This window comes from Ursus arctos, unplaced genomic scaffold, assembly GCF_023065955.2.
Source record: "Ursus arctos isolate Adak ecotype North America unplaced genomic scaffold, UrsArc2.0 scaffold_9, whole genome shotgun sequence".
In the NCBI taxonomy this organism is placed as follows: domain Eukaryota; kingdom Metazoa; phylum Chordata; class Mammalia; order Carnivora; family Ursidae; genus Ursus; species Ursus arctos.
The window spans coordinates 35,476,785-35,503,583 of record NW_026623111.1 but is presented as its reverse complement, the minus strand read 5'-3'; the positions used below and the strand labels follow the sequence as shown (position 1 = coordinate 35,503,583).

At 35.8% G+C, this 26,799-nt stretch overlaps 1 protein-coding gene across 4 annotated transcripts; it reads left to right on the top strand.

The window, feature by feature from the left end:
- Positions 1 to 25,774, top strand: YIPF7 (Yip1 domain family member 7). 4 transcript variants are annotated; one of them, XM_057309792.1, is made up of 6 exons: positions 1 to 111; positions 1,803 to 1,919; positions 10,228 to 10,389; positions 18,035 to 18,179; positions 22,503 to 22,684; positions 25,273 to 25,774. In XM_057309792.1, exons 2-6 carry the CDS (start codon positions 1,804 to 1,806, stop codon positions 25,433 to 25,435), a joined length of 768 nt encoding a protein of 255 aa, XP_057165775.1. In that variant the 5' UTR covers positions 1 to 111; position 1,803; the 3' UTR covers positions 25,436 to 25,774. The 4 variants fall into 4 exon arrangements, 2 of the variants coding, with proteins under 2 accessions (XP_057165775.1, XP_057165776.1); XR_008958460.1 differs by lacking the exons at positions 1 to 111; positions 25,273 to 25,774 and adding an exon at positions 19,744 to 19,814 and having other exon boundaries at positions 22,503 to 22,593; XR_008958461.1 differs by lacking the exons at positions 1 to 111; positions 25,273 to 25,774 and adding an exon at positions 19,744 to 19,814 and having other exon boundaries at positions 10,228 to 10,412; positions 18,034 to 18,179; positions 22,503 to 22,593.
- The last annotated feature ends 1,025 nt before the right edge of the window (positions 25,775 to 26,799 follow it).

Genomic DNA, 26,799 nt, shown 5'->3' with positions numbered 1-26,799 from the left:
AGAAACTTATATGGAGAGCCAGCAGGTCATCATTTCACCAACTGATTTGTTACAAATTTCTCAAGTAAAGCTACATTGCTTGGAAGATCTTTTGACATAAAAAATACAAAGGTATGTCTCTAATCCTTCTAAAAACTTGGCATTTAAACAAAACATGAAACGGAGTTATGTAAGGACTTTCTTACCAGCAGTCATGTTACATAAAGTATTGCATGTCATGAAACCTTACTGTATTCTCCCGTGGCATTACTCTCTATGCTTTATAATAACATGTTTTCATGGACTGAGAAAGTTATGCTATTAAATTTTAAATTCTTTAAATTATAAATTGTTAAAAGACTTAACATACTCCTCGTCTTGATTTTAGTTTACGTAACTCATCATAATTAATAGCTACTTTCATAAAAAGTCTTGATTTATTAAGTCAGATATATGAATTGCTGCATCTAATTTTAGAAAAGCTTTCTGTATTTCTACCAAACTGAAGAAATTTGGTGTATTTGACAATTACTTGAATACTTCTGATTAATGAAGCTCTTAGAGCTAAGGCTGTTTATGCAATTTCATTTGAAATTTACTATTAGTATTCCATAAATTATTATATTATGTGGATTACTCCTTGTGATTTTTAAGCTCATTCCTTTGAAATAGAATGCTTTTCAAAAAAAATAAAGATTAAAATGTTAGTTGAATAACCGTATCTGTCCACTTGAAAAGATTCTCCATTCTGTATTTTTCATCCAAAGAACCACTATCACTTTACTATTACTTTCTTCCCCACCTTTTTCTCCTCTCAAGTCCCTCTTCCTCCCTCTGGTATTTTTGGGCATTAGGTCTAAATCAAGACCACACACGCTTCTTTGCTCCCTAAGTGAGTACAAACTATGTAGAGAGTGTGTATAGAAAGATAAGGCTCCCCCCTTAGCAGAACTGAGCCTTTCTCCCTCTGACTCAGACAGAAGATCTGATAGGAGCAGCAGGAAAGGCATGAGAAAAAGGAAAATGTTCCAAATACATTTTAAGAATTGGAAAGTAAAGCTAGGAAATTGTTTTGTAAGATTTGGGTTTTTTTGTTTTGTTTTTGTTTTTGTTTTTTTGCGGGGAGCAGGGGAGGCTGTTAGCACATTTTAAAGCTCTAGGAAAAATTAAACTCAAATAGAATTATCATCAGCCATTTGCTTTCTGGCTTTGCAACATGTGTGCATGCATTTAAAGTGAGGAACTAACATTGTTTAAGGGAAAACCTTCTAGATGTATACCAATTTTAAAACTTTTTCTCTTAAAATTCTGGGAATAAGGAATTTGGTGAGAAATGTTAGTTCTTACACATCAGTTAAAGTCAATTTAGTCAACAGCACAGACCTCATGACTGAAAACTTCAGAAAAGTTCATTGAAGATCCACATTTTATAAATGACTTTTTTTTTTTTTTTTTTAAGATTTTATTTATTTATTTGACAGAGACAGCCAGCGAGAGAGGGAACACAGCAGGGGAGTGGGAGAAGAAGAAGCAGGCTCCCAGCGGAGGAGCCCGATGTGGGACTCGATCCCGAAACGCCAGGATCACGCCCTGAGCCGAAGGCAGACGCTTTAACGACTGCGCTACCCAGGCGCCCCTATAAATGACTTTCTAAATACATTTCCATACCCTTTCTTAATACTTAATTTAACTCATCCAAAGAATACCTTGTTCTCTAATAGAAATCCATCCATGATCACATCATCAATTAATCCTTGTAAATATCTCAAAAGAAGTTTTATTGACTTGTAAAGTTCTCATTAAAAAACATTCTTATTTTTCAGGATGTCAAACTTGGGACAATTTGACTCTGATTTTTACCAATCTAATTATACTATTGATAATCAGGAGCAGAGTTCTGAAGATTCTAATGCCTATGGACATGTTTATGGATCTAGAAAGTAAGTACTTTACATTGAAAAAATACACTTTTATTTTAAGAAGGCATAATATTTTAGCAAGGGTTTCCACATTGGGAGGGCTTCCTTGGGGAATGCAAAAGCTCTCCCCAGCATATCTTGGTAAAATACCCAAGAAGAAATGCCAGGAAAGGTCAGAGAAATTAATTCAGTTCAGCTCAGGCCCATTTATAGGAGGGTGGCTTGTCTCCTATTTTCAAAATACCATATAACAGGGAGCCTGAATACAGGCCCTGGACCGAACAGAAAACATTTTCATTTTACATGATATTTTTTGGGACACTGCTCAAGAAATAGATTTTATTTGATTAGTAAGCATTTATCAAGTGTCTGCTTGTGTCTTAGGAATTAAGAAGGGTGCTACAAACCCAAAGATTAAAAAAGAAGTCTATAATCTTTTCCCTCATAAAACTTAAGAATTTATGTCTGACAGTGGCAATTAAATATGCAATTATAATACAGTGTGAAAACTGTTAAATGAAATTGAAATAAACATATTTCAGAATATGTTAGTTATTTTGAGTTGACAATTCAACTTGAGTTGAAAATAAAAATGACTAAGAATTTAGTAATTTACCCTTTACTAGTGCAAATAGGGCATTTAGGGTAAGAAGAATTGGTTCAAATTTTGGCTCCAGCCTATGTGATATTGGGAAAGACTTAACTTCCCTGACTGTCTTACACTGAGAAATAAGGACATTAATGATACCTACTTCATAGAATTGTCATGAAAAGCAGTGGTGCTAATGTGTTAGAAAGTATGTTTTAAAGTAAAACCATTTTATAAATAGTATTTTTTCCTAGAACTATAACTTGTCAAAGCAATGGACACTTTGGAGTCTAAAGTCACTTAAACTTATTGTATTTGTTTATACGGTTGCTGCTTTGATTTTTTTTTTTTTTTTTTTTTGTGGGTGAGAAGGGTCAGACCTTTCAACTTTCAAGACAACTGTTCACTGAACACTTACATGTTAGGTACTGTTGTGAACTTTACGTAAGTTAACTCATCGGATCCTCAGACAATCCTGAGATGAGGGCTAGTATTTTTTCCACTTATGAGAAAGCAGGGACCCAGAGAAATCAAGGAATTTTTCAACACAGAGCTAATAAGAAACGGGGTTTGGATTTTAGTTCCAGGTTGTGTGATTAGACCCAATACTAGCATGCACATATAATTTACTGTAAAATCAAGACATTTGTAAAAGCAAAATGTATGCTAATAATAATAATAATGTTGGTACAATAGGAATATAACTGATTCATCTTAGGTAATGATGGGATATGTGGTCACTGTTTTATTCCAACAAGTTTAAGCCAAATAACCACATAACAAATATTTCAAATTTATTAATTCTTGAAGTTCAATTTTCTTAACACAGATAAGTACCCCGAAATCTCCAGATAAAGGAAGAAAAGACAGAATAAATACAAAAGGCAATTGGAACTCTTCTCTTTCAACTATGCACAGGACAATTTGGAAATTCTTTCCACTGGCTCATCACTCCTGAAGACACAGGCAGACAGGTGCTGTTTTCTAGCTACTCCTGCTGGGCCACTACTCTAAGGTGATAGGGGAAGGTATTGGTATAGAATGTTTTTAAAAACTATAAAAGTTAAATATCTGGAGTTTTATCTCATTCATGAACCTAGTCTATGGTGTCCAGCTTCAGTCAAGTACCATAAAAATTTCCTAAAATGAAAAACGATCTATACTGCTCCTTTCCTCCCTTGCTCTCTAGGGCTATTATCATTAGGCAAATTAAGATATTTTTAAAAAATATTTATAGAAAAAATAGGATAAAAGGATAACGCTGTAGAGACTTGCAGAATCGAACTACAGGAAAAAACTTGATTTTATTTCATTTATGATTTATACTTTGGAAGGTCAAGAAAAAGTGTTCGGTGCCAGGAAAGTTAATCAGGCAGAGGCAGTAGCTTGAACATTCAAGTCTTACAGGATGGTAACTCAAAATACATAATCCCCAATGAGAACTATCCAATAGAATAAAAACCTGGGTAGCATCTATGATCTACATTTTCAGACTAAACTAAACTAAAAAAGTCTAATAAGAGAGAAACAAAGCTTTCTTTTTGTGCAGGGACTCATGGACCACAGCTTTCTCCCCCTGCCCCTCACCGCCAAACCACCACCAATTTTCTTTCTCCGTTTGATTACACATATCAACATTGCCCAGAAATCAAGATGACAAAGAGATGGAAATTAACATAACCAAATGGGGAAAACTCAAGATTATATGGTATTGAGCTGATGGCCTAGCCTGCTTCACTTGCTTAGCATTCAAATACAAGTTGTGATTTGGATACAGTAGCATTTAAATTCCACAAAGCATTCCAATCCACACTGCAAGTCTCAGGAATTAGAAAGGGCATATTAGCTGTGGTAGTTTTATGAGGTACATAAAATATGGAGTCGAGTCAGTGACTCACTAGTGTACATCAAACTCCAGAGATTCGATCTTTTATTCATACAGTGAATAGTTCAATTAAAATACACCCCAAATCAGAAAAAGATGCTAACCATCCTGGCAAAAGACACAGGAATCCAGGGGATAATTATAATCATTAGTCTCCTTCTCTCTGTCTCTGCCCACCCCACCCTCATATACAGGAGCTTGTTTTAGAGATTTTATTTGTTTATTTACTTATTTATTTGAGAGTGAGCGAGCACGCATATGCACACATGCTCACATACGCCTGCAGGAGCAGGGGGAAGGGGGAGATGCAGAGAGAGAGGGAGAAAATCCTCAAGCAGTCTCCATGCTGAGCATGGAGCCTGACCCTGGGCTCAATCCCATGACCCTGAGATCATGACCTGAGCTGAAATCAAGTGTCCAGCTCAACCGACTGAGCCACCCAGGTGACCCTATTGGAGCTTGTTTAAAAAGCTTGCTCAGGGGCATATGGATCTGAAAGCTGGTTGACTGTGCTTACTAAGACCATAAAAATATTTATATTTAAAAATGAGTTTTCTTATTTTAGAATAAACAGGGAGGAGTTTCCTCATTTTAAGTAACTATTCAGACAGGCACTATTTCCAATCACTTATAGCCAATCGTCTAGGTTCTATTTTCTCACTATGTTTTTCTATTTTTTAAAATGGGAAATCTATTCAAATTATTTAAGGGAATAGATATTTTCTACAGAAAAGGTGACAGCAACTGGAAAACCCCCTTTGAATGTTTTTGTAGGACTTTAACAGACTGATACTGAATCCCCAGCTTTTCTGAATTCCCTGAGCTGCTCTTCCTCCAGTGTCTCAAACACAGTTAACAGCACTGCCAATGGCACGTAGTCACTGTGCACCCGCTGGCTCGGCCAGAATCTGGGAATGTTGTATAAGTCAGCTCCCTGCCACCATTCCATAAAACACACCACCATTCAACTGATCCTGTACATTCTGTTCTTACTGGGAATATTTAAAATGCCTGATTTTACTGGCTCACCTGGAGACTGACATAGATAAAATGTTTCTGGGAGTACAGACTACATTTTTTAAATCAACAGGGTATTTTGATTGTCGATCGGTCTTATTGTTGGCTCAGGCTGTTTCAGGTGATGGTGTTGCAAATTCTGAAACCCTTCCTAGTCTCAGGTTCCTGGAGGCATGCTATTTCATCTGGCTATATGAAATATACCCATACTTTAATATTAGTTAAAATGTGCAGGTAGACTTTCAATGACTTGTGCTTATCTGTTGGTACCACCTGATTTACACTCTAGCCCTCCATGTGACACTGGGAGTCAGGTCATCACCTACTGGCTTCCTGGATCAGATTGACAAAGGAAAGCAGCATCAGGTGACCATCATGAAGGAAATCCAAACCGACAGTTTTGGAAGAACAAAACTTCATAAAATATGTAGCTAGTGACTATGTGATAGGACACAGAATGCATATTTCTGTAATCATAAAAATTATTACTGAGTCTTAACAATGAATGTTAAGTCCTGTTGCCTCAGAGCCAGGTAAAAACTTTTCCCCAGCCGGAGACTATGCCTTATCGTAACACAACATCATCCATCTGGAGACTTGTTGGAACTTTATAAATCCAGGTATGGGTGGTGAAAAGGGAAATACTGAAGAATTGGTGAATGTACAGAGGGTTTTTATATAGACCCGGTGTGTGGCCATTGCTTTATCACTTAGAGACAGAAGTCCTGGCATGGGTGTAGTGGAGATTCTCCTAATAGGAAAACAGAACGGTGGTGGGATGTTGTCAGTCAGTTTGGGTGTTCCAAGGAAACCAAAATGATAAAAAGTAAAAGATGATCAGCACAGAAGGCATACAAACTCCTGGCCTCCCATTTATGTTGTTTTCTTTGAGGAAGAGACAATATTTACAAATATAGAAGATGCTTTTCCAGGGTTGTGGAAGGTGTCTAGAACACTTTAGTGTAAGTCTCAAGAAGAAAAGGGCAAACCAGTACATAACTCATGCTTACTGATAATTTTTTGCATGCCCAACGCTATTCTAAGTGCTTTATTTATTTCAGCTAATTTAATTTACAATAACCTTATGAGGTCCATTATTATTATTATTATTATTATTATTACTATTATTATTATTATATAGCAGACTTTTTTTATGGCTTGGGGATATTGGTAGAAAAAACTTCAGCCCTGTTCAACTGTGATATTGACTAATACTTTTCTTTATTTGGTTCTTATTGGTTCATATTTTTTTGAGGTATAGTTGACATACAATGTTATATTAGTTTCAGGAGTACAACGTAGTGATTAGGCAACTCTAAACATCAATCCGTGTTCATCACGGTGTCACCATGCTTTCTTACAGTGTTATTGACTGTATTCATCACGGTGTCACCATGCTTTCTTACAGTGTTATTGACTGTATTCCCTATGCTGTACTTGTTCTCATGACTTATTTATAACTAGAAATTTGTCCTTTTTAATCCCTGTCACCTATTTTGCCCTTTCTGCAAACTTCCTCACCTTTATAATCACTAGTTTTGTGAGTTCTATTATTATCCTCATTTTCAGATGAGAAAATCAAGGCACAGATGTGAGGTAATTTGCCTAAGATTATAAAACTGGGATTTGAACACAGGCAGTCTAACTCCAGAGGCATGTTTGCTAACCACTGTACTTGGTTTAGGATAAATTTTATCACTGGACTGTTTTTACAAGCAGAAGTGTAACCCCCACAGAGTCAGGGAGCAAAAGAAGAGTAGTATGACCAAGAATGTTGCCAGTTGTCCTAAAGGAATCTTTTGCAGTCATCTCACAGTTGTTTTAAGTAATTTTTACAGGAAGAGAAGATGCCTACTAACAAAGTTCATGTTTAAACTCTACTAGCCAGAGTCCAGGGTTTCTTCTGGTCTAATTCAGTTGACATTTGTTTCATCTGGAATAATGTGCTGAGTTAGATATCATAAAAATTTCAATATGCATCTTCTCATAGAGCTAATTAAGATGCTGTGTAATCAAGGAGAAGAGGAATATTTTGTTTATGTACTCTGCAAAACTCCTATTACTAAATGAAATATAGATATGATATAACCTTACCATCTTAAGTATTGGGTACACTAATCTAGCTCATTCAATTGTCTTTAATAGGTTAATAATTCAGGGCTATAGGGTTAACAAAGCAATTAGTAAAGTGTCCACAATATATGGTTAAGAGGACACTTTGATGAGCACTGAGTAATGCATAGAATTGTTGAGTCACTAGATGGTACACCTGAAATTAATATAACCCTGTATGTTAACGATACTGGAGTTATAATAAATAAAAGAAATAAAAAAAAGAAATACATGGTTAAATAAAATTATGGTTGTTCATTGCAATTTTCGGAAAAAGACCTAAAACCTGAGAATTGGGTTATTTACAGAGTTTGTTGGGTAGAACTGTGGACTAATCATGTGACTATATTGGTATTGCTTAGATTTTGTTTATTGAGATGTAGTGTAAAATGTTAGAGTCCACATGTATAAAGTTATAAGATAAAAAGAGAGAATTTTAATTCAGACACTGATAGCAGATGACCGTGGAAATTTTTATAGGTAAAAACTTTTGAGGTTTCCTTTGTTGAACAGATTTTGAAATTGTACTTTCTTAAATAAGTGGTGGGAGAATTTTAATATTCTGCTTCCATTGTAATAAGGTTGACAGAGACCAAGTTCCTGATGAAGAAGTTTTGCTGGATGAAGGAGCAGAGAGAGAGGAAAGAAAGAGAAAGGGATGGGGTCTAGCTGGTAATGGGCACATTTTTTAAATTTTAATGTGGTTTTCTCTTTGCAGGGACTGGGTCAATCACCTATGCTAAATTCCCTCCTACGTGGAAATTGTTTTGCAGGGAGTAATTGTGAAAGTTACCTTTTCTCAAGCCTGGTTAGTCACACCTGGGCCTGAGTTATGGTGAGGCCAGGACAGTCAGTGAAATAGTCTTGGTTAGATGCTGGCCCATTGAGTCAACTTTACTCCCCCCTTTTATTCTTCTAGGAATGCTTACATTAAAAAAATATATACAGATCAAGGGTGGTTTTCATCAACCAATAGGCCACTCAGGTTCTTATTTATAATTCATTTCTATCAGTACTTTTGATAGTGGTTCTATTTTGCTGAGAAAAAGGGGAAAAGAAGTGTTAGGAATATGCCTCATGGCTAAGGGAACAATAACAGTAATCAGCATATGCCGTGGGGGATTCAAGAAGTATTACACCAGGTCCTTGCTCTTAACGAGCTTACGGTTGAGTTAGCGAGTGATTACATGCATAGATCTCTATTTTGGTAGCTTTATTTTACAGAGGAGGTTATTTTCTCTGTCAGGCTTAATCGTATAAGGGAAGTTGAAAATGTTATTCTTAGACTTCATATTAAGATTAATGTTGGAAGGAAAATATGAAAAACCATTTTGTAAATATTTTAACACAAAGAGATCACAGGGAGCTGCTGCAAAGTTCAGAATCCTGAGCTGTATTTTTAGCTTAGCCTAAGGGGCTCTGATGAAAGAAACTTAAACATGTTAATAAGGACAACTCCTTATGTAGCTCCCCCTTCCTTCACGTAAAAACAATTTAAAATGATCAAGTAACCTCATATACTTCTTTTTTTCCTTCCTTCTTTTCTCTAGCTCTAAGAAATTATGTAATAAGTGTTGTTTTCCAACTTTCTCACACAAATGGTTAAATAAAAAATAAAAACATGGTCAAGAAAGTATCAAAATATCATGTCTCAACAAACTAAATTGCATATTTCAAAAGAAGTAGATTAGGCCAGCCGTAGAATCCTTTTAGGTACTCAAAGATAATTCAATTGGCAGTAATTGGGAATGGCCAAAGGTAGAAGGTCAGTATATGTATTTGTTTTTTTCTATGAATTGAGTCTATTATTGAAATTGTGATTTTTGGGGTGCCTGGGTGGCTCAGTTAGGCATCTGCCTTCAGCTCAGCTCATAGTCCCAGGGTCCTGGGATCCAGCCCCACATAGGGCTCTCTGCTCAGTGAGGAGCCTGCTTCTCCCTCCCCCCTGCCTGTCACTCCCCCTGCTTGTGCTCTCTCTCTCTGTCAAATAAAATCTTTTTAAAAAAATTATGATTTTTACTTATTTGCTTCCACAGATTTATATGGAATGTCATGTTTGGTGATTGCCCTGAAAATCAGTAAAAAAGCAACATTGTATAGTTTTTTTTTTTTAAGATTTTTTATTTATTTATTCGACAGAGATAGAGACAGCCAGTGAGAGAGGGAACACAAGCAGGGGGAGTGGGAGAGGAAGAAGCAGGCTCATAGCGGAGGAGCCTGATGTGGGGCTCGATCCCATAACACCAGGATCACGCCCTGAGCCAAAGGCAGACACTTAACCGCTGTGCCACCCAGGCACCCCAACATTGTATAGTCTTAACAGCGCTCCAGCAGCTTCACTTAGGAGTCCCAACACCTGAAGTTTTCTTTTGTGACAAGTCCTTCAGTCTCCATGAAACTCTGTTTAACTGTAGAATGAGATTGAAACTACAGTTTTTACCTTACAGAATAGTCATTATATGAGAAAATGTGAGGGAAAGTATCCAGCACATTGTACATAATCAATAAGTGTTAGTTGGTAAGGACTGTTCTTCTAGAACCTTCTCATGACCAGTTACTTCATTTTTTTAAATTAAAGGTGAATTTTAAGCAAGTTATTTCTTTCATGGGTAAATACTCATAAAGACTAGGAGAATTCATCGAAGGAGAATTGTAGTTTCCTTCCGTGATTTTGTCATGATATCCCATTCTGCGATGTCTAAAAATCAGTATTTTCCTTTCTCTAGACAACAAGCCAGCGGGCAGCCTCAGCCTGCCTTTGTCCCAGCAGAGATGCTCGTGTCATCAGGTTACGAGGGACAGTGTTTTCAGCCAGCATCCAACCCGGATTATTATTCACAATCTTCTTACATTGACAGTTTTGATGAAGAGCCTCCTTTGCTAGAAGATAAGTGAAGGAAGTGCTATTCATGTGTGTACAGCTAGAATAATAGCAATAATCAGAACTTAATGTGCGCTGCAGCATGCCGTGTACAGTGTTTAGTGTGATCGTTCCATGTATAAACAGGTCTGCCAAACCAAAGTGTATAAACCCTTGGAAGTTGTCTCATGCTTGTGTGGGGAAACATGGATGTAGATGTGTTGCCGTTGCTGTGCTATTAACGGCAGTTATGAAATGTTTCTTCAGTTTGTTAAAGTGTGGACTCCCTGACGGGGTCTAGACAAGAGTGAACACATCTTTTAGCAGAGTGGTTGTATCAAAGTAGAGACCCTTCCCACCCCAGTTAATGAAGCGACTTCATAATAGCAAATTGTACCTTCTGCTATGGTGCCTGGGAGCCAAGAGGGTAGTTTCTCAATATTTCTTTATTGTCATGGAGACAAGCCAGTTTTTTTTCTTCTCTGGCTCAGAGGAGCCCCCTTATCTCAGCTGGGGCTGGCTCAGTGGGGAGGAATACATGATTCCAGTAAATAGCACTGCTGGTGGCAAGGAAACCGGGGACCCTTGCAGTTGAAGGTCCTTCAGGGATTTCAGGCATGTTCCATCCATTGACTTTGTTTTTTTCCTTTTTTAATTCAGCCACCCTACATCTGCTGCTTTTGCTCTTACAGAAAATCAACACTGATGCTAGAAGCATAGGTGCTAGAAAACAAAAACTCAACTAGATTTAAATTTAAGAGCCAAGGAGAAATATGAATAGGTTAACTATTATGCCCTCACTCCTTTGTATGTGGTCAAGTGAAAAGGGATAGTTTAAAATTCCCAATATTTTACATCAAAAGATCAGTGTTTGCCTCATATGAACAGAACGAATCGCTTGGCATTAAAACATTCTTTTCTTTGTCTTCGAGATTAAAAAAAGGTGAAAGATTTAAACCACTCAGAAAAGCACAGAAAATTATATCATAGGTTTGTTGGCTCTTTAGAAACCAGTTAGATTTTGGGATCAGTTATGTTTAACCAATTCATTCCAGTTTGCCTCTGAAATAATAATCAACACCTGAAAATTACAAGCTATCCTCATCAAACAACCTTGATTCCACCATCTCTACTTTAACAAAGAACTATCAGTTGTTATAAAAGTTACCTGTATTCAATACAGAAATTTGGCAAATACAGAAACACCTAAAATTTTGTCTCTATGACATGACTTCCATTAATGACTTGATGTATTTTCTTCCAGCTTTTATGACTGTGTATGTATGAAATAAGTACATGTAAATACTTTATGTAAGTATGTATATATTTTAAGTATAGACATTTAAAAATGAAATACTACATTTTAAAAATATATATTTATAAATACTTAAGAATGGAAGTTGAATCATACAATGGCTACAAAGTTTTATAGTTTTTAAAGTTACCTTATATCAAAAGTATTTCTATGCGTGCATTCTTTAAAGACATTAAATATTATTTGATATATGATATAGAATGGCTTCACAATATTTTATCCTATGAAAGTACCGTAATTTAAACTCACCTTAAAGGCTGCTCCTTGTAATAAGTGATGCTTTGATGAACATCATGGCAAATAACTTTCGTCTCTGCAAAGTCTGTCCTTAGGACAGATCCATAACACTGGGGTTACCGGGTCAAAAGGTATTTATATTGTCAAACTGATCTAGAAAAGGATGACTCCCCTACACCATCAAAGTAGAATATGAGATGTCTTCGTTAATTGGATGGGTAAAAAGCAATACTTTGTAGCTCTTTTACTAGAAAAGTTACACATTTTTTCATGTCTATTGACTATTCTTCTTGTTTTTTATATTCTTTGTCAGATTTCTTATTGGAATCTTAAGATTTTTCCTTTCCTTGTTTATTTTTAGAGATGTTTATATGGTAAAGATATTTATTTATTTATTTTTATTTTTTTTAAAGATTTTATTTATTTATTTGACAAAGAGAGACAGCCAGAGAGAGAGGGAACACAAGCAGGGGGAGTGGGAGAGGAAGAAGCAGGCTCCTAGTGGAGAAACCTGATGTGGGGCTTGATCCCAGAATGCTGGGATCATGCCCTGAGCTGAAGTCAGACACTTAACGACTGCACCACCCAGGCGCCCCTATGGTAAAGATATTTAATGATTGCCTGGAATAGCAAACATTTTTTTTTCCTAGATGGTGTTTGCTATCTAATTTGTTAATAGGATATTAAAGCATATAGAAATTTTAATATTTATGTTTTCAACTCTACAATTTTTTTCTTGGTAAATTTTCTTTCTGTTTGCTCGTTTGTTTAGAATATATTTCTCCAGCTCTTGGTACTGTTTATATCCTCCTGTATATTCTTAAATTTTTAAATTATCTTTTTGTTTTGCACTTAAATTTTTGACTCATAAAAAATTATTTTAGGTTAGTATGTGAGGTAGGATTTAACATATTTTTCTTTAATGAGTAACAAATTTTTCCTGTAACATTTATTGAAAATAATCTTTTCTTTTCTGCTTGTCTGAATGTCTCTCTTGTGATAATCTAAACTCAAATGCATCCTCCCTAATATCTTACTAAATTCAAATAAGAAATATATTAGATTTCCCCTCTGACTTTATATAGTTTAGAGAAAATTCTTAGATTTTATATTCTCTTTGTGATTGTCCCCACCAAATTGCTAGTGTATTAGAGATACAAGAAATTGCACCTAATATAATTTTGCATTTTGAATCTATGAAATTTCTAGATGCTAATTCAATACGTTCTTCAGGCTGGGTGACTTTGTGAAAGCCTCGAGCCTCATCTGTTTCAAAGTTATGAAAAAGCCACAGGCAGGGTCTCTAGGATAAGGTGATAAATGTCATTTGCTAGTTTTTATTGAGCATATGCCAAACAGGGTATTATATTATGAAGCTATAATAATTAACATCCTTTGCATAAAAATATGTTATTTGATAATGTGCTTGTTTATTCCTTAAATACTTTGTTGTCTAAAAGACTTCCTTGGTGTTTTTATATAAGAATGATAACTTTTGCTATTTGATTATGTACAATCAACATGTTAACAAATGTATCTTGAAGAATAATAGTCAATTCAAGTCTGTCAAACCAGAAAAATTACTGTGATATTCAGTACTTATATTTGTAGCACAGCCTGATGTTTATATTTAAAAGGCCAGTGCCACAATTTGCATAGAAAACAAAGATATTAATTCATTTTTATAGCGTATATATCATATACTTTACTACCACTAGATGACAGCAAAACAATAAATTGTACATTCAAATTTCACAGCAGTTTCATCTTTTACCGTGTATAATAAGATATTATATTAGGATATCAACAATTAATAAGTACTTATAATCTCATTTGCATACCTGGTAATAAATTTGAAAACAAAATATTATGGAGATGTATTTTGGTAGAAAACACATAAAATCTTTTTTGGTATGACAATATTTAGTAGGTCTTATGTTCACTCACCGTTTCATGACTTTATGTTGAAACATGTGCAGAAGTTAATTATGCCATCAAGTAAATGTTTGAAATCAGTAATAATGTCTCACAAGGCATTTTTCATCTGAGTTTCTTCAGGAATAATTATTATGCTTTTTGAGGGAAAAACGTATTTTGAATTAAAGGCCACTTTGTTGTGGCAAATGCTGAAAACATATTGCTAGCATAAATGTCTTAATTGAAAATAAAGCTTGAAAACAACATAAGGCTTAGGTGAAATTAATTTAAACTACAATATTTCTCAATTTTTAAAATCTTCTGCTTTTTAAAAATCACATTAGGCATTCTAACTTCATTTTAAGCTCGGTGAACTGCTCATCTTCTCCAAAGTGTATGTTCATTAAGAAATACATAACTACACTGTGATAATAAAAAGGATGCAGCATGGAAGTTGAAATGTACGTGATTTACTCACTATCAGCCAGTCAGATTCTTTCTTTTCAAGCTAGGGATAGCAATTGCCCGCCTGGATATGAAACGAGTGAACTACATACACTACACTACCGCAGACCAATGTCTGGCTAACCTTTTGAAAATGTCTAGGTCCCTGTTAGAGTAAGACCCCTCTATGTCATGGCAGGCATTAAAGTCCATCTGGTATTCTGTGTATAGAATGTCAGATAGGCAATGTCGGGTGCTATGTGCTACTGTAAACACAGCTGAACTATACTCTGTATCTGACCAAAGACAGTTACTAAACGCTGGGAAGGGAAGTTGAATGCCGCGTACAAATGATGTAGGGAAAAAATCCTTCACGTGGGCGATTGGGCTCAATTAAAAAAAAAATACAATCATTATGAGATTAGATACACATTAACATCCATATCTATATGATTAAAAGCAAGGTTTTCGTTTCTTTGTTGTTGTTTTATTTTGTGGTGTGTGTGTGTGTGTGTGTGTGTGTGTGTGCCATTATACCGACCTCTTCCTGTTTCTCCCACCCTCAGTAAACCACTTTTCTACTGTTTCTAGGAGCCTGACTTTTTTTCTCCTTGATTTTAGATTCCACATGATACTTCACAGTATGTCTTTATTTATTTTAATTAACATAATGCCCTCAAAGTCCATCCATGTTGTTGCAAATGGCAGGATTTCCTTCCTTCTCATGAGTGAATATTCCATTGTATGTATATACTGCATCTTCTGTATCTGTTCATCCACTGACAGACATTTAGTTTGTTTCCATGTCTTGGCTATTGTAAAAAATGCTGCATTGAACATGGGAGCTCATATTATCTCTTCGATATCCTGTTTCCAATGCCTTTGGGTATATATTTAGAAGTGGGATTTCTGGGAACATATAGTAGTTCTATTTTTCTTTTTCTTTTTTCCTTTTTTAAACTGGCCAAGTTCAGTTCTCAGGTTATAGCCTCTGGGTGCCACGCATTGCTGCCCTGGGGATTGACCCGCGGGGCTCCGTGCTAAAGCCACCACCTCCGGGAGCCCATGTCCTCCAGCTGTAAGAGGACCTGTTGCCAGCCTGGCCTGGGGAGAGACCACAGTGGGGCAGTTGGAACTCCACAGCCCAATTTTTTTTCCTAATTTTTGGGGAACCTCCATACTGCTTTCCACAGTGGCTGCATGAATTTACATTCCCACCAAAAGTGCACAGGTGTTCCCCTTTCTCTGCATCCTAACCAATACTTGTTATTTCTCGTCTTTTTGATAATAGTATTCTAAAGGGTGTGAGGTGATATCTCATCGTAGTTTGGATTTGCACTTCCCTGAGGGTTAGTGATGTTGAACACCTTTTCAGGTACCTGTTGGCCATTTGCATGTCCTTTTTGGGAAAATGTCTCTTGAGGTCCTCTGCCCAGTTTGTAATTGGATTGCTTGTCTTGGGGAGGAAACGTGGGTTCTTGAATCAGATTCTCCAGGGCTGAAACCTAGATTTTCTGTTACTAGTTCTGTGACTTTGGGCAAATTCTTAATATCTCAAAACCTCAGGCATCTGGTACACAAAATAGGAATAAAATAACAGTTCTAGCCTCATTACATGTCTGTAAGACAATGCATACAAATCTTGTAGAGCTTACAGAATTCAGTGAACACTGAATAACTGAAAAATAAACTGTTGTTTACTGAATTCGGTAAAACAACAACAACAACCAAACAAAAAACCTATTCAATTATTTTTAGTTGAAATGCATTGTTCTTTACGGTAGTTTATCTCTAGTCTCTGCCTTACTCTTATTCAAATTTAAAATGATAGAAGGAGGTAGCCAGCTTGATTATCGGTTCCTAAATAGTGAAGTCATGTACTTCTCCTTTTTGTTTTTGTTTTTTTTTTAATAGTAAATTCAGCTGTATGTGCTTTATTTTTTTTTAATGATTTTTTATTATATTATGTTAGTCACCATACAGTATATCCCCGGTTTCCGATGTAAGGCTCGATGATTCATTAGTTGCGTATAACACCCAGTGCACCATGCAATACGTGCCCTCCTTACTACCCATCACCAGCCTATCCCATTCCCCCACCCCCCTCCCCTCTGAGGCCCTCAGTTTGTTTCTCATAGTCCATAGTCTCTCATGCTTCATTCCCCCTTCTGTACTTCTCCTTTTTGAATGTTCTTTTTTTTTTTCCATTCAAGATACACCCTAACATTTATCTTTACAGAACTGGCAAGAAAAAACTGATACAGTGTTAATATTTCTGTATTCAGTGGATGTCAGATGGCTGGATTTAAAAAAAATTTTTTTTTTTTTTTAATAAAAATGTAAGAGGGGCAGGATATAGCAGAAGGGTCTGTGAGGTGGCAGTCAGAACTACTTAAAAACAAGGTACTGTGGAAAAAATTAAATAATCTAAAAGAATTTGGACTCATGGGCACTGAGCCCCACTGATTCTGAATATTTTTTTTCTACCACCCCATTCAGAAAAGGGAAAGGTTAACTTGTCTCAAGAATTTAATCTTTAAGGACACAGACTCAACCACACCAGCACTGACCTTATTAAAATACAGGTGCAAGAAAGAGCCAACCTCTTTTCTCCTCTGTGGAGTTTCAGCCAGTTAGCATAGAACTGCTTTTCTCATCAGGCAGGGTGGAAATAAAATCCCGGATCTGGGCTAAATATCTTTAGTTTAGATGATACTGCTAATTGAACAATTATACCATGTTTGATATAAGTATGATAAGATTTCAAAAGTGTTGTTGCAGGATTTTCTGCCTTCAGTGCCCACAGTTCTTGGTCACACCACTTTGCAGAATGAAGAGGTAGACCAGATGAAGAGTGGTGGGCAGCAAAACAAAGTTTATTGAGCGATAGCATAAAACTTCTGGAGAGGGAGGGGGCCCAAGAGGGTTGCCCTTTGAGTTTCTAAGTTTAGGTGGTTTTATGAGCTCTTTTGCGGAACTATCTTAAGCAATCAGGGTTACTGAGTCTTACCATTCAGGGCTTTGGTCACCTATCTGTCTACCTATTAGGTTAATGTCAACATGCTGATGGTCTTTTTTGCAGACAACTGGGGGCTTTTATCTTAACTGCCCCTTGCCTGTGATAGTGACAGATGCTCTGTGGTTAATTGTCTTATTTTAGGACATTTTGCAGAAGTCATTTCTGCAAAGGTTACAAAGCAGAATGCTAGTGTAGTCCTGTCTAAACTGCAAAACAGGATGTTAGGGCTGTTTTATTTTAGCTGTCTTGACTCCATATTTTCTTTTTGGGGACCCTGGACCCGACTACCTAACTGTCTAACTAACTCCTAACAGCATTATCAAGGGAAAATGGGGGAAAGGAAATATCTGAATAAGCAATAGGATGGGACTTTTGGTCTGTTAGTTACTATTTTATTATTTTATTTTATTTATTTTATTATTTTCCTTTTTTACTGTAGAACGTCTATTTCCCAATTTTCAACTAGATTTTAAGCTTATATTTGGTGCATAAGGCAGGAACATTTTTCTTTGATGTAATTATTTCTCTAAAATATTTCTTTAGTTCCTTGTTTGGGAACAACAAATCTTTGTTGTTTTTGTTTTTTAATTACTATATATTACATAAAACTTTAGATTTTTAAGGTGTAACAATCAGATTAAAGTGCTAAGTAAATTAACCAGATATGTTAAATTTAAGTAAATATTATTTATGTTTATTTTTTATATTTATATTGTTCCCCTTTTTTTTCCTTTTTGCAGAACTTGGAATCAGTTTTGATCACATATGGCAAAAAACCTTGACCGTGTTAAACCCACTGAAGCCAGCAGATGGCAGCATTATGAACGAAACGGACCTCACGGGGCCCATCCTATTTTGTATCACTCTTGGAGCCGCCTTGCTTCTGGTAAGTCAGCAGTAAGCCCCAGATTTTAATGTGTGTCCTTTCAAGTGTCATTTTTTAAGAAGTGCTTGTTAATACAGAAGAAAATGTGTTACTTTATAAAGTGTAAACTGTTTGATTTATAACTACTTTTTTTTTTTTTGGGGGTGAGAGAGACATAGTTAATCGAACCATAGTGACAAAGAGAAATAGCCCTCAAGTATTATAACAGATAAAATACAAATGTAAACAGAATTTCAAAAATCAAATCACCAAGCAAGTTTTCAACAAAGCAGGCGATCCCTTGTGTCTTTCTTGTTATTTAGAAAAGATTGTCTATCTGAAAAAGTTGAAGGAGCACAGGAATTTGGGAAATACAGGCCCAGATTTTATTTCTTGTTTTCTCTGACATTTCTGTTGTGACACCAGAGAGAGCACTTCTCTTTGGTCATCATGGGCTTTGCTGGGGTGATCTATGGAATATGTCAAATACTCTGTGAGGTAGGAGTCTGAGATGAGTCTCCTTGTTTCTGGTTAGGTTATTATGACTACATTAATTTGCAATGATAACCAATGATTTATTTAGTCAACCTACATATTTCTCTAGTATTTGAGTTTTCTGCTTCTTATAAAGGCATTTTTTTCTTCTGACTTTGCCATTTGTCTTGTGAATGGGCCTCTTTAATTCTTTAAATCTGGAGTAATGAGATTGAGTCCCCAAAGAAGTAAAGAAAAACACATTTCCACCCAAGTTAAGTTTAGAAGACATTTTAGCTCATACTTTAGAAAAGTGTTTCATGTAAAGAAAAAGGAAGAAAAAGAGAAAAGGTCTATGATTTTAAACCAAGGGGATAATGGTCATGTGTTAAAAAAAGAGGATGAAAAAGATGGTCCGTACAGTCTGAAAAGTACAGTTTCATTAAGGCATAAAAGAGATGATCTTGACAGGAGAAAGAATACAGGAAATTAAAAATTCTAGGAAAAGCCCTTAAAATAAGTATTCAGTCCACTTCTCTGTCTCTTGGCTCTCCACTTTCCATGTGTTTTTCCTCCAATGTAGCTACAGTTTTCAAAAGTAGATGTAAAATGTATTTGCAACTAAATAAATTTTTACTTTTCATTTATTAATTCGCTTTATACCAATCAAAATACTGATAGCAATCTAGCTTCTGCACAGTGATATGATTAATAATCACATCATATTTATCCAATACAATAGTATCTGGTGATAGCATCTTATTTCTTCCTTTGAACTACAGCAAATGCAAATACTCTGTAAATCAAACACTATTTCAACTACAATTGTAATTCAGTCTCTAACCTCCCTTCTGTCTTTGTCACAGTAATTTGATAATCTTAACTACACTAAGTTAAGACCATGTCAATTAATCAAATAGTCAGAAACAATCAATTTAATGTATTAACCCATATTTTTTTTCAAGTGATTTCTAAAATAAGAGCTGTTTGTTTTCTTGTAGGAAATATTACCATTACCATCCCTTAATGGAAAGCATTAATCCCATTAAGATATTTTTGGGGTGTATAATGTTAGTCAGAATTATTTAAATATCCTCTTTTTTGTTTTAAGTACAAAGCAATATAGGCAAAGAACTCAACTGGAAGTGAGAAAATTGGATGTACCCCTAACTTTGCCTCTAGGTATGATCTTGAAATTTTTGTTTCCTATTTCTTCGTTTCTTCATTTTGAAGAGAAAAGCATTTATGTAAGTTTTTTTTTAAGGTTCCTTTCAGTTCTAAAATTTGGGAAAGTGCATATTTTTTGAAACATTTTAAGCAGACATTGTCAGTTTAATTTTACCATTAGATGTGGTTATTTCAGAATTGATGCTGATACATGTAGAGCAATGAGGACCAAAAACAACAAAAAATTACCCAACTATATACTAATGAAGGCAGATTTCACTCAGAGTCCTTTGGAAGCTAAACTAACCAAGCCCTGGATATCTAGAATTAAAACGTAAAAGAAAAGTTTATGGGCTGTTTTATGTATTGTACTAGAGAAAGCAAAACTAAATCCAAAACAATATTCAAATTGTTCATTTTCTCCAGAGACATAAGACTCATAGTCACATACTTATGGTTTTAATGATTTATGTTGACATAAGGCACGACACAGTATCTTTTAGCGGACTTTCTTCATGTTGAAGGAGGCAAACCAGAAAACACAGCTTCAAAACCATAAACTTAGTCTTGTTCTTGCTCTCAAAATTATTTTCACCCCCAAAACAAGGAAGATAAGTGGTTTAAAAGTATGGCTTCATTTAATTTTTTTGGTACATCTCAGACTGTGATCTGAAAAAGGAGCATGCATGACCAATGTAAAAGCATAATCAGAGGAATAATGAGTATTTCAAATCCAGATATAGTAACAAGGGTGGTATAAGGAGGACCTGAAAAGTTTTGAGGTTAAAAAGAAATGGAACATTTGCTTTCCATTTCAGTTACAAGCCCTTTTAAGAATTTGAAACAAATTAAAAATGACAGTGGCCCCTTTCAAATGAAATTACAACTTATAATGGATAAACTAACAAGAAAGGAGATGAAGAGAGAAGTCACTAACTGATACCGAAAGGGACAGTTTTACTAACAAATTAGTTTTGTCCACCCTCTGTATACCCTCCCCCCATTTATAAAACTACTTGGAGTCCGGAAGGTCTAGCTTTGTGTCCTTTGGTTGTGGGGAAGTTGCCCTTCATCGTTCACCATTGCCATTGCCATTCACCTCTTCCTGCCTCAGAATTATTCCATCCAACTAAAATGTTAAGTAGAATGTTTCTCTAATACTCGAAAGTGATTTGAAATGGTCACTATTTTCCAAGTAGAGCAAACTCACCCAATAGAGCAATAAATGAGGGCATTCTTACGTATGTCCATTAGCATTATTAGTATTATTTCACAAGATAGCCATGAGAATACAAAAGTTACTCAATAAGAACTCATTATGGATAATGCAGGAGGGAATTCTGCAAGCGTACCCCAGGGACATTTTGTGAAAGGACTTGGTAGTGACCAATCTCCCCAGCTGTGAAGAGGAAGAAGAACTAACATTAAAATGATCATAATATTCTCCACTAATTAATTGCAAAGTAAATATCTCTTTACTCTGTAAGACATAAAGACTGTACAGATAACAGACATAGAGAAGAAAACATGACAGCTAAAAAGCTCACTCTCTGAATTTATCAGATCCTTCATTGTTTCGCATGGTTCCCATGAAAAACAGAGTCAGCCTATTCAATATTTATCTAGAATTTCTAATCAGCTTAATGTAAATAGAAAAATGAAATGCATTCTGTACTGGAGCTTTGGCATCCTCAGGTAGCAAACATTAAAATATCCCCTGTTTAATCAATAGTAGTTTGTGACTTTCTCTGGGTGAGTTTAATGGGGACTATTTCAGCTCCCAATCCCTTGTGCCTGTGGGAGATGGCTATTTTTATGAGTCCTAAGAAAATCAGTGTTGTATCCTGAACACTACTGATTTCACTTTAACAGTACTTCTTTTATGATTCATTACCAGTTGGTTTATATAAACCAGCTTTTCATAAGGTATGTTCAGTTAAACTGGTAACAGGAATTAGGAAAACAAAGGATTCTGTGGTCAAATAAGCTTGGGATATGGTAGGTTAAATATGGTTAAGTAAGTCCCATTATTTTAAGACTTGTGAGAGCTCCTATAGATGTCCAGAATCTTATTTTAGAGCCAGACTGGCTAGGTTCAAAGCCAAGTTCCACCACGTAACATTATTTTATTTTGGGCAAGTTACATATTCTCTGCACCTTACTTTCCTCATGGGTAAAATGAGTATAATAATGGTACCTATCTCATAAGTATGTTGTATGGATTAAATAATTTAATACATGTGAAATGTTTACAATAGGACCTAACAGTAAATCCTATAGATATTTGCTAACATAACTAATTTGCCTTCTAAAATCTTCAAGACAAAATTGGAATTTTTTTCATTAATTCATTAATTCATTTAATTATTTAACAAATAGGGGGAGAAAATATATTCTTACTTATGTCTTGTACTTCAAATAGGTGATCTATGATTAAAAAAAAAAACCTAGAAATTTTTCATCTTTTCTGTGGCATGCATGTGCCACCCCAAATATAATCAGAAATGTTTGTTTTCAGGACCTGAATTCATAAGATAGCCCATGTTTTTTCCAGAACTCCCAGTTTCCTGGTAACTGTACCGGAAAGACATGAAACAGTGTTGAGCTGATTGATAGAGTCTAAAATGCTCTCTGTTCTGTTGACATTCCAATTTCCTCTTGATGTTTGTTGTGTGTTCACCTGTGTTCTTCCCATTGTTTCAGGCAGGAAAAGTTCAGTTTGGTTATGTGTATGGCATGAGTGCCATAGGTTGCCTAGGGATTCACGCCTTACTAAACTTGATGAGCTCTTCAGGGGTGTCTTACGGCTGCGTGGCAAGTGTGCTGGGTTACTGCCTGCTCCCCATGGTCATGCTGTCCAGCTGCGCCATCTTCCTTTCACTGCAGTAAGTGTCTGCGTGCGCTAATGGACCACACATGCACAGTCCTCTCTCAAGCTTGCCACACCAGGGTAACAGTTAACCTCTTTCTGATCTTTTTGGGAATGGAATTGGGGAAACTTTCGCTATTAAAAGCTACACACAGATTCAGGAAAGTAGGTCAGTTTTGGCTCAGGTACTGTTCCTATTTGGATGGTTCGAACAATAAATTAAACCAAGTTATCTGTGAAAGTGGCACTTTGGAAGTTGTTGCAGTCTTCAATACGAACTATTGTCCGGCATAGTAGAACAGCTACAGAAAATTCACTTGTTTGATTTTGGAAGAGGAAGTGCCTGGTGAACCCTGAAAAATTGCTTCAGTTCCCAGGCACTCTGCCTTCTAGGCGGCAAGCAACTGTTCTTTCTCAGCTGGGCTCCTTGCAGTGAAGAATTCCCAGGAACCCTGATGAGGATATTAATGCCGAAGAACTTTATAGCATATATGCTCAGCCAATAGAAATTTTTTTCTTCTTTGCTTCCTGGGCAGTTAGGATTTGCAATTCAAAACTATTAACGAGGATCCGGTAGATATGTTTCTGTTGAGCAGTTTCCCAGGGCATATGCACATTCCTACCACAGTTTGGGGAGAGCAAGTAGTTACTTAGTCCTTTGTCCCCTATGTGCTTTAAACCCAATAAACATTTGCCATCAGCGCTCATTCTTCCACATCCAAAGGAGGCACAATTTACATTTTTTGGATGATTCACATTTTAGATTATTAACACCACATCGCATAGCATATTATGTAAAGAATTTACCAATGCCAAAGACAGACATTTTAGGAGAGACTTTAAAAATTTTGTTTAGATATCTCATATAGTTTATCCATAACATTATTGAGAATGACTTAGTTGGAAATGTTTCTTTGTTTTAATATGGCCATTTATTTATTTATTTATTTAGCTCGAGTGGGAGGGGCAGAGGGAGAGGGAGAGCAAGAATCCCAGGTGGGTTCTTTAGCAAGCTTTTCCATTTACTATGTTGTTTGGTACAGACATTTGACATATTAATACGGAGTTTAGTTCTACAACTTCTATTTTGTTAAATGCTTTTGCTGAAGAATGCTATAATGATTTACCATCTAAAAATTTTAATTTTAAAACATTGTTTCCAGCAAAGTTAAGGCTTGGAGCATCTCAAATGACTCCAGATTATTAAAAGGAAGAAAATAAAAACTAAAATGAGATTTTGAGAATCATCAGAAGTCTGGACCTTTTTTCATTAGATAGTCATTCTGAAATGATAAAGGATGATTTAGAAATCTTTTAAATCATATTAAAGAAGAGCAAATTATCCAACCCCTAAGACTATTACACTGAAATTTCCTTTCTGATTATATTACTATATCTTTCAAATAAATCATACATAATTTTACGTTTTTGTTTGTAAAAACCTGTATATTAGGTCGACCTATAAATTATTCCTAATAGATGTTAATTAAACCAATGCATATCATATTGGTTAGAGTGCATTTTAAATATTTTTAGTTTATTTATAATCCAAAGCATCATAAGCTATATTGTAAGTTTTTTATTTGTTTTTCTTTGGTTCAGTTATTAAAAGTAAATATTTTTGTTATTCTCACAAATAATAAACATAATTCTCAACTTCTGATTATACTAGGATTGAGTGAGACAGTGTAGTTTGATGGTGAAATGAGCAATGTGCCAATAGGAATTAGGAGGTCTTAACCTAATGCCCATTTCACTATGTAATTTTCCTTTTGTCACTTCATTGATCTAAAGCTGGGGACTAGATATCTCGTGATCTTTTGTAGCTCCTGTAGCTTGTTTTTCTAAATAACACATTCTGTTTTGCACATAAGGAAAGAAATTCAGTCTTTACTCCCACACCATCTCTTTTATCCTGATGGTGGCTAGACTTAACTACCTTATTTGCCCATTTCTTCTTAAAGAGCCAATTGCCTCCACAGTTATTTTTGAAGATATCAATTTGAACAAATCCATTCGAATATTCTAAAAAATCCACAATACACCTACAAAAGGAATCTTCAGCAATGAGGTGGGAGGCCACACACATATTTGTGTTCCCTACTTAAACTGTGTCAGGCTTTGCTATCTCAGACAGAAACCTGAAAAGCAGACGTGGGAGCAGTGAGGATGAGGCCCCCTACTGGAATGCAAGTCCAGTTATCTTTCTGCTCATATTGTATATCAATTTGGGAAGACAGTGTAGGAAAATGAATCTGTAACTATAAAAAAACAAAACAAAACAAAACCCTAAGCATAGTTTTTATAAAAGATTTTCAGGAGTTGGAATTTGGATGTTGACAGTTGAGGGATCTGCAGGTGAATTTTTGTACTCCTATTAGTTCAAGTTTTACTGAAGTATAAAATGTTTACCCCTTACGGGAATTTGACTCACAAATTTTCAAGCTGGCCAAGGCCGTTGACTTCATTCAGTTCCTCACTTTCATTTTGCAAATGGAGAAAGTAGTTATAAATATTGTACCAAGGGCATTTCAGAGACAGCTCTGATTCAATAATCTCTTTTTCTCTTGCTATAAGGTAATCATCTCTTTGTCTTTGCTGTAGGGGCATCTTTGGAACTGTGTTGGCACTGGTCGTTGTTGGCTGGTGTAGTCTCTCAGCTTCCAAAATCTTCAGTTCAGCCTTGGGCATGGAAGGACAACAGCTTCTCATTGCCTACCCTTGTGCCTTACTTTATGGACTTTTTGCCCTCCTAACAGTTTTCTGAAGAGTATTTGAGATGGTGTTTCAAGATTCTATTTGTTTCCTGTTCACATTATCCTGGAAATGTGTTAGCATTCAAATTTGGTAATATGATTACTGCTTTATTGCTGTTGAGAGAATGATAAGCGAAGAGACAAAACAGCACTTAAGGATGGTACTTTAATAATTTGTTTGGTTTGAATGATGTTTTGCTTTTCGGTTTGGTGCATTAAAACATTTTAAAATACTTTAAAATAAAAGGGGATATAGTTGTTGTACTGATGCTGTACCCTGCTTTTCTCAATGGATCTGTTTTTAAGAAATTGTAAGTAAATAAAATCATATGATGACTCTGTAAAGTAAATCAATGGTGAACCTTTTGAGAAACGTTCGTGACAATTCAAGCTATGTTACATGGTTAAGGTCACACTACGTAGCACCTTTGGAGAATTACAGGGGAGGGTTATATAGGGTTTTATTTACCTGAGAACTCAAAGAACCTCCTGCTTTTCAGTTCATTTACTATAACAACTGTTCTTTTATCCCATTTGAACAATGTATTAACTCACCACTTTTCAAGACTTCTTTCTTGGTTTAGATGCCGTGGTTCATTATTATAATTTCTTTCTCTCATATGTCCTCAGTAACCTTACTGTTTGCTCTCTAAACATACACATGTGATGAGAGGAAATCCCACTTGTTTCACTCTAATTATATTACTACATCTTAAATGGTTCCACAGTTCTGCCTTTTGAATCTTATGACATTATCCTACTGAACTTGCTTTCACACCTTCCGAGATGATTGTATCACACCACTTCTTCAGGCTCATACCTCCAATGCTCCTTCCGCATTTCTCACTGTTGGTTGATGACCTTTCTTTGCATTTTTTTGAAAAATTAAAACATCTAAAAGAAAAGTGCTGCAGCTTCCCACCAACAGAATATATATATGCATATGTGTACGAGTGTGTGTGTGTGTGTGTGTGTGTGTGTGTGTGTACTGCATTCCCTTCTGACACTGTCTCTTCTTTTCATGGTCAGTCCTTCCACCTATATAGCTAATGTTTCCCTCTTGATCTACGTAAATTCTGATTCCAATTCCAATGTGTAGGGGTTTTCCCCACACCATCAAGCAATACTCCAACACCAGTTGGATGCCTTCCAATTCAATTCAGTTCTGATACTATCTACCTGGAAATAGTACAGATCCCACAGGCTCAGGGCTCAGTTCACAAGTCTGCTCCTGGCCCTCATTTCAGATGCCAATTCCAAGTCCAGGTTGTCACCTGTACTTCTGACCCACTGGTTATAGATGGAAGGCTCCAATGACCTCTTCCTTGGGTTTAATTAATTTGCTAGGGCAGCTCATAGAACTCAGAGAAACGTT

Excerpts from the sequence above, each read along its gene's own strand:
- YIPF7 (XM_057309792.1), top strand. The coding sequence starts at position 1,804 with ATGTCAAACTTGGGACAATTTGACTCTGATTTTTACCAATCTAATTAT. Across the intron at positions 1,920-10,227 it reads CATGTTTATGGATCTAGAAA|ACAACAAGCCAGCGGGCAGC; the intron begins GTAAGTACTTTA and ends TCCTTTCTCTAG. Across the intron at positions 18,180-22,502 it reads TTGGAGCCGCCTTGCTTCTG|GCAGGAAAAGTTCAGTTTGG; the intron begins GTAAGTCAGCAG and ends CCATTGTTTCAG.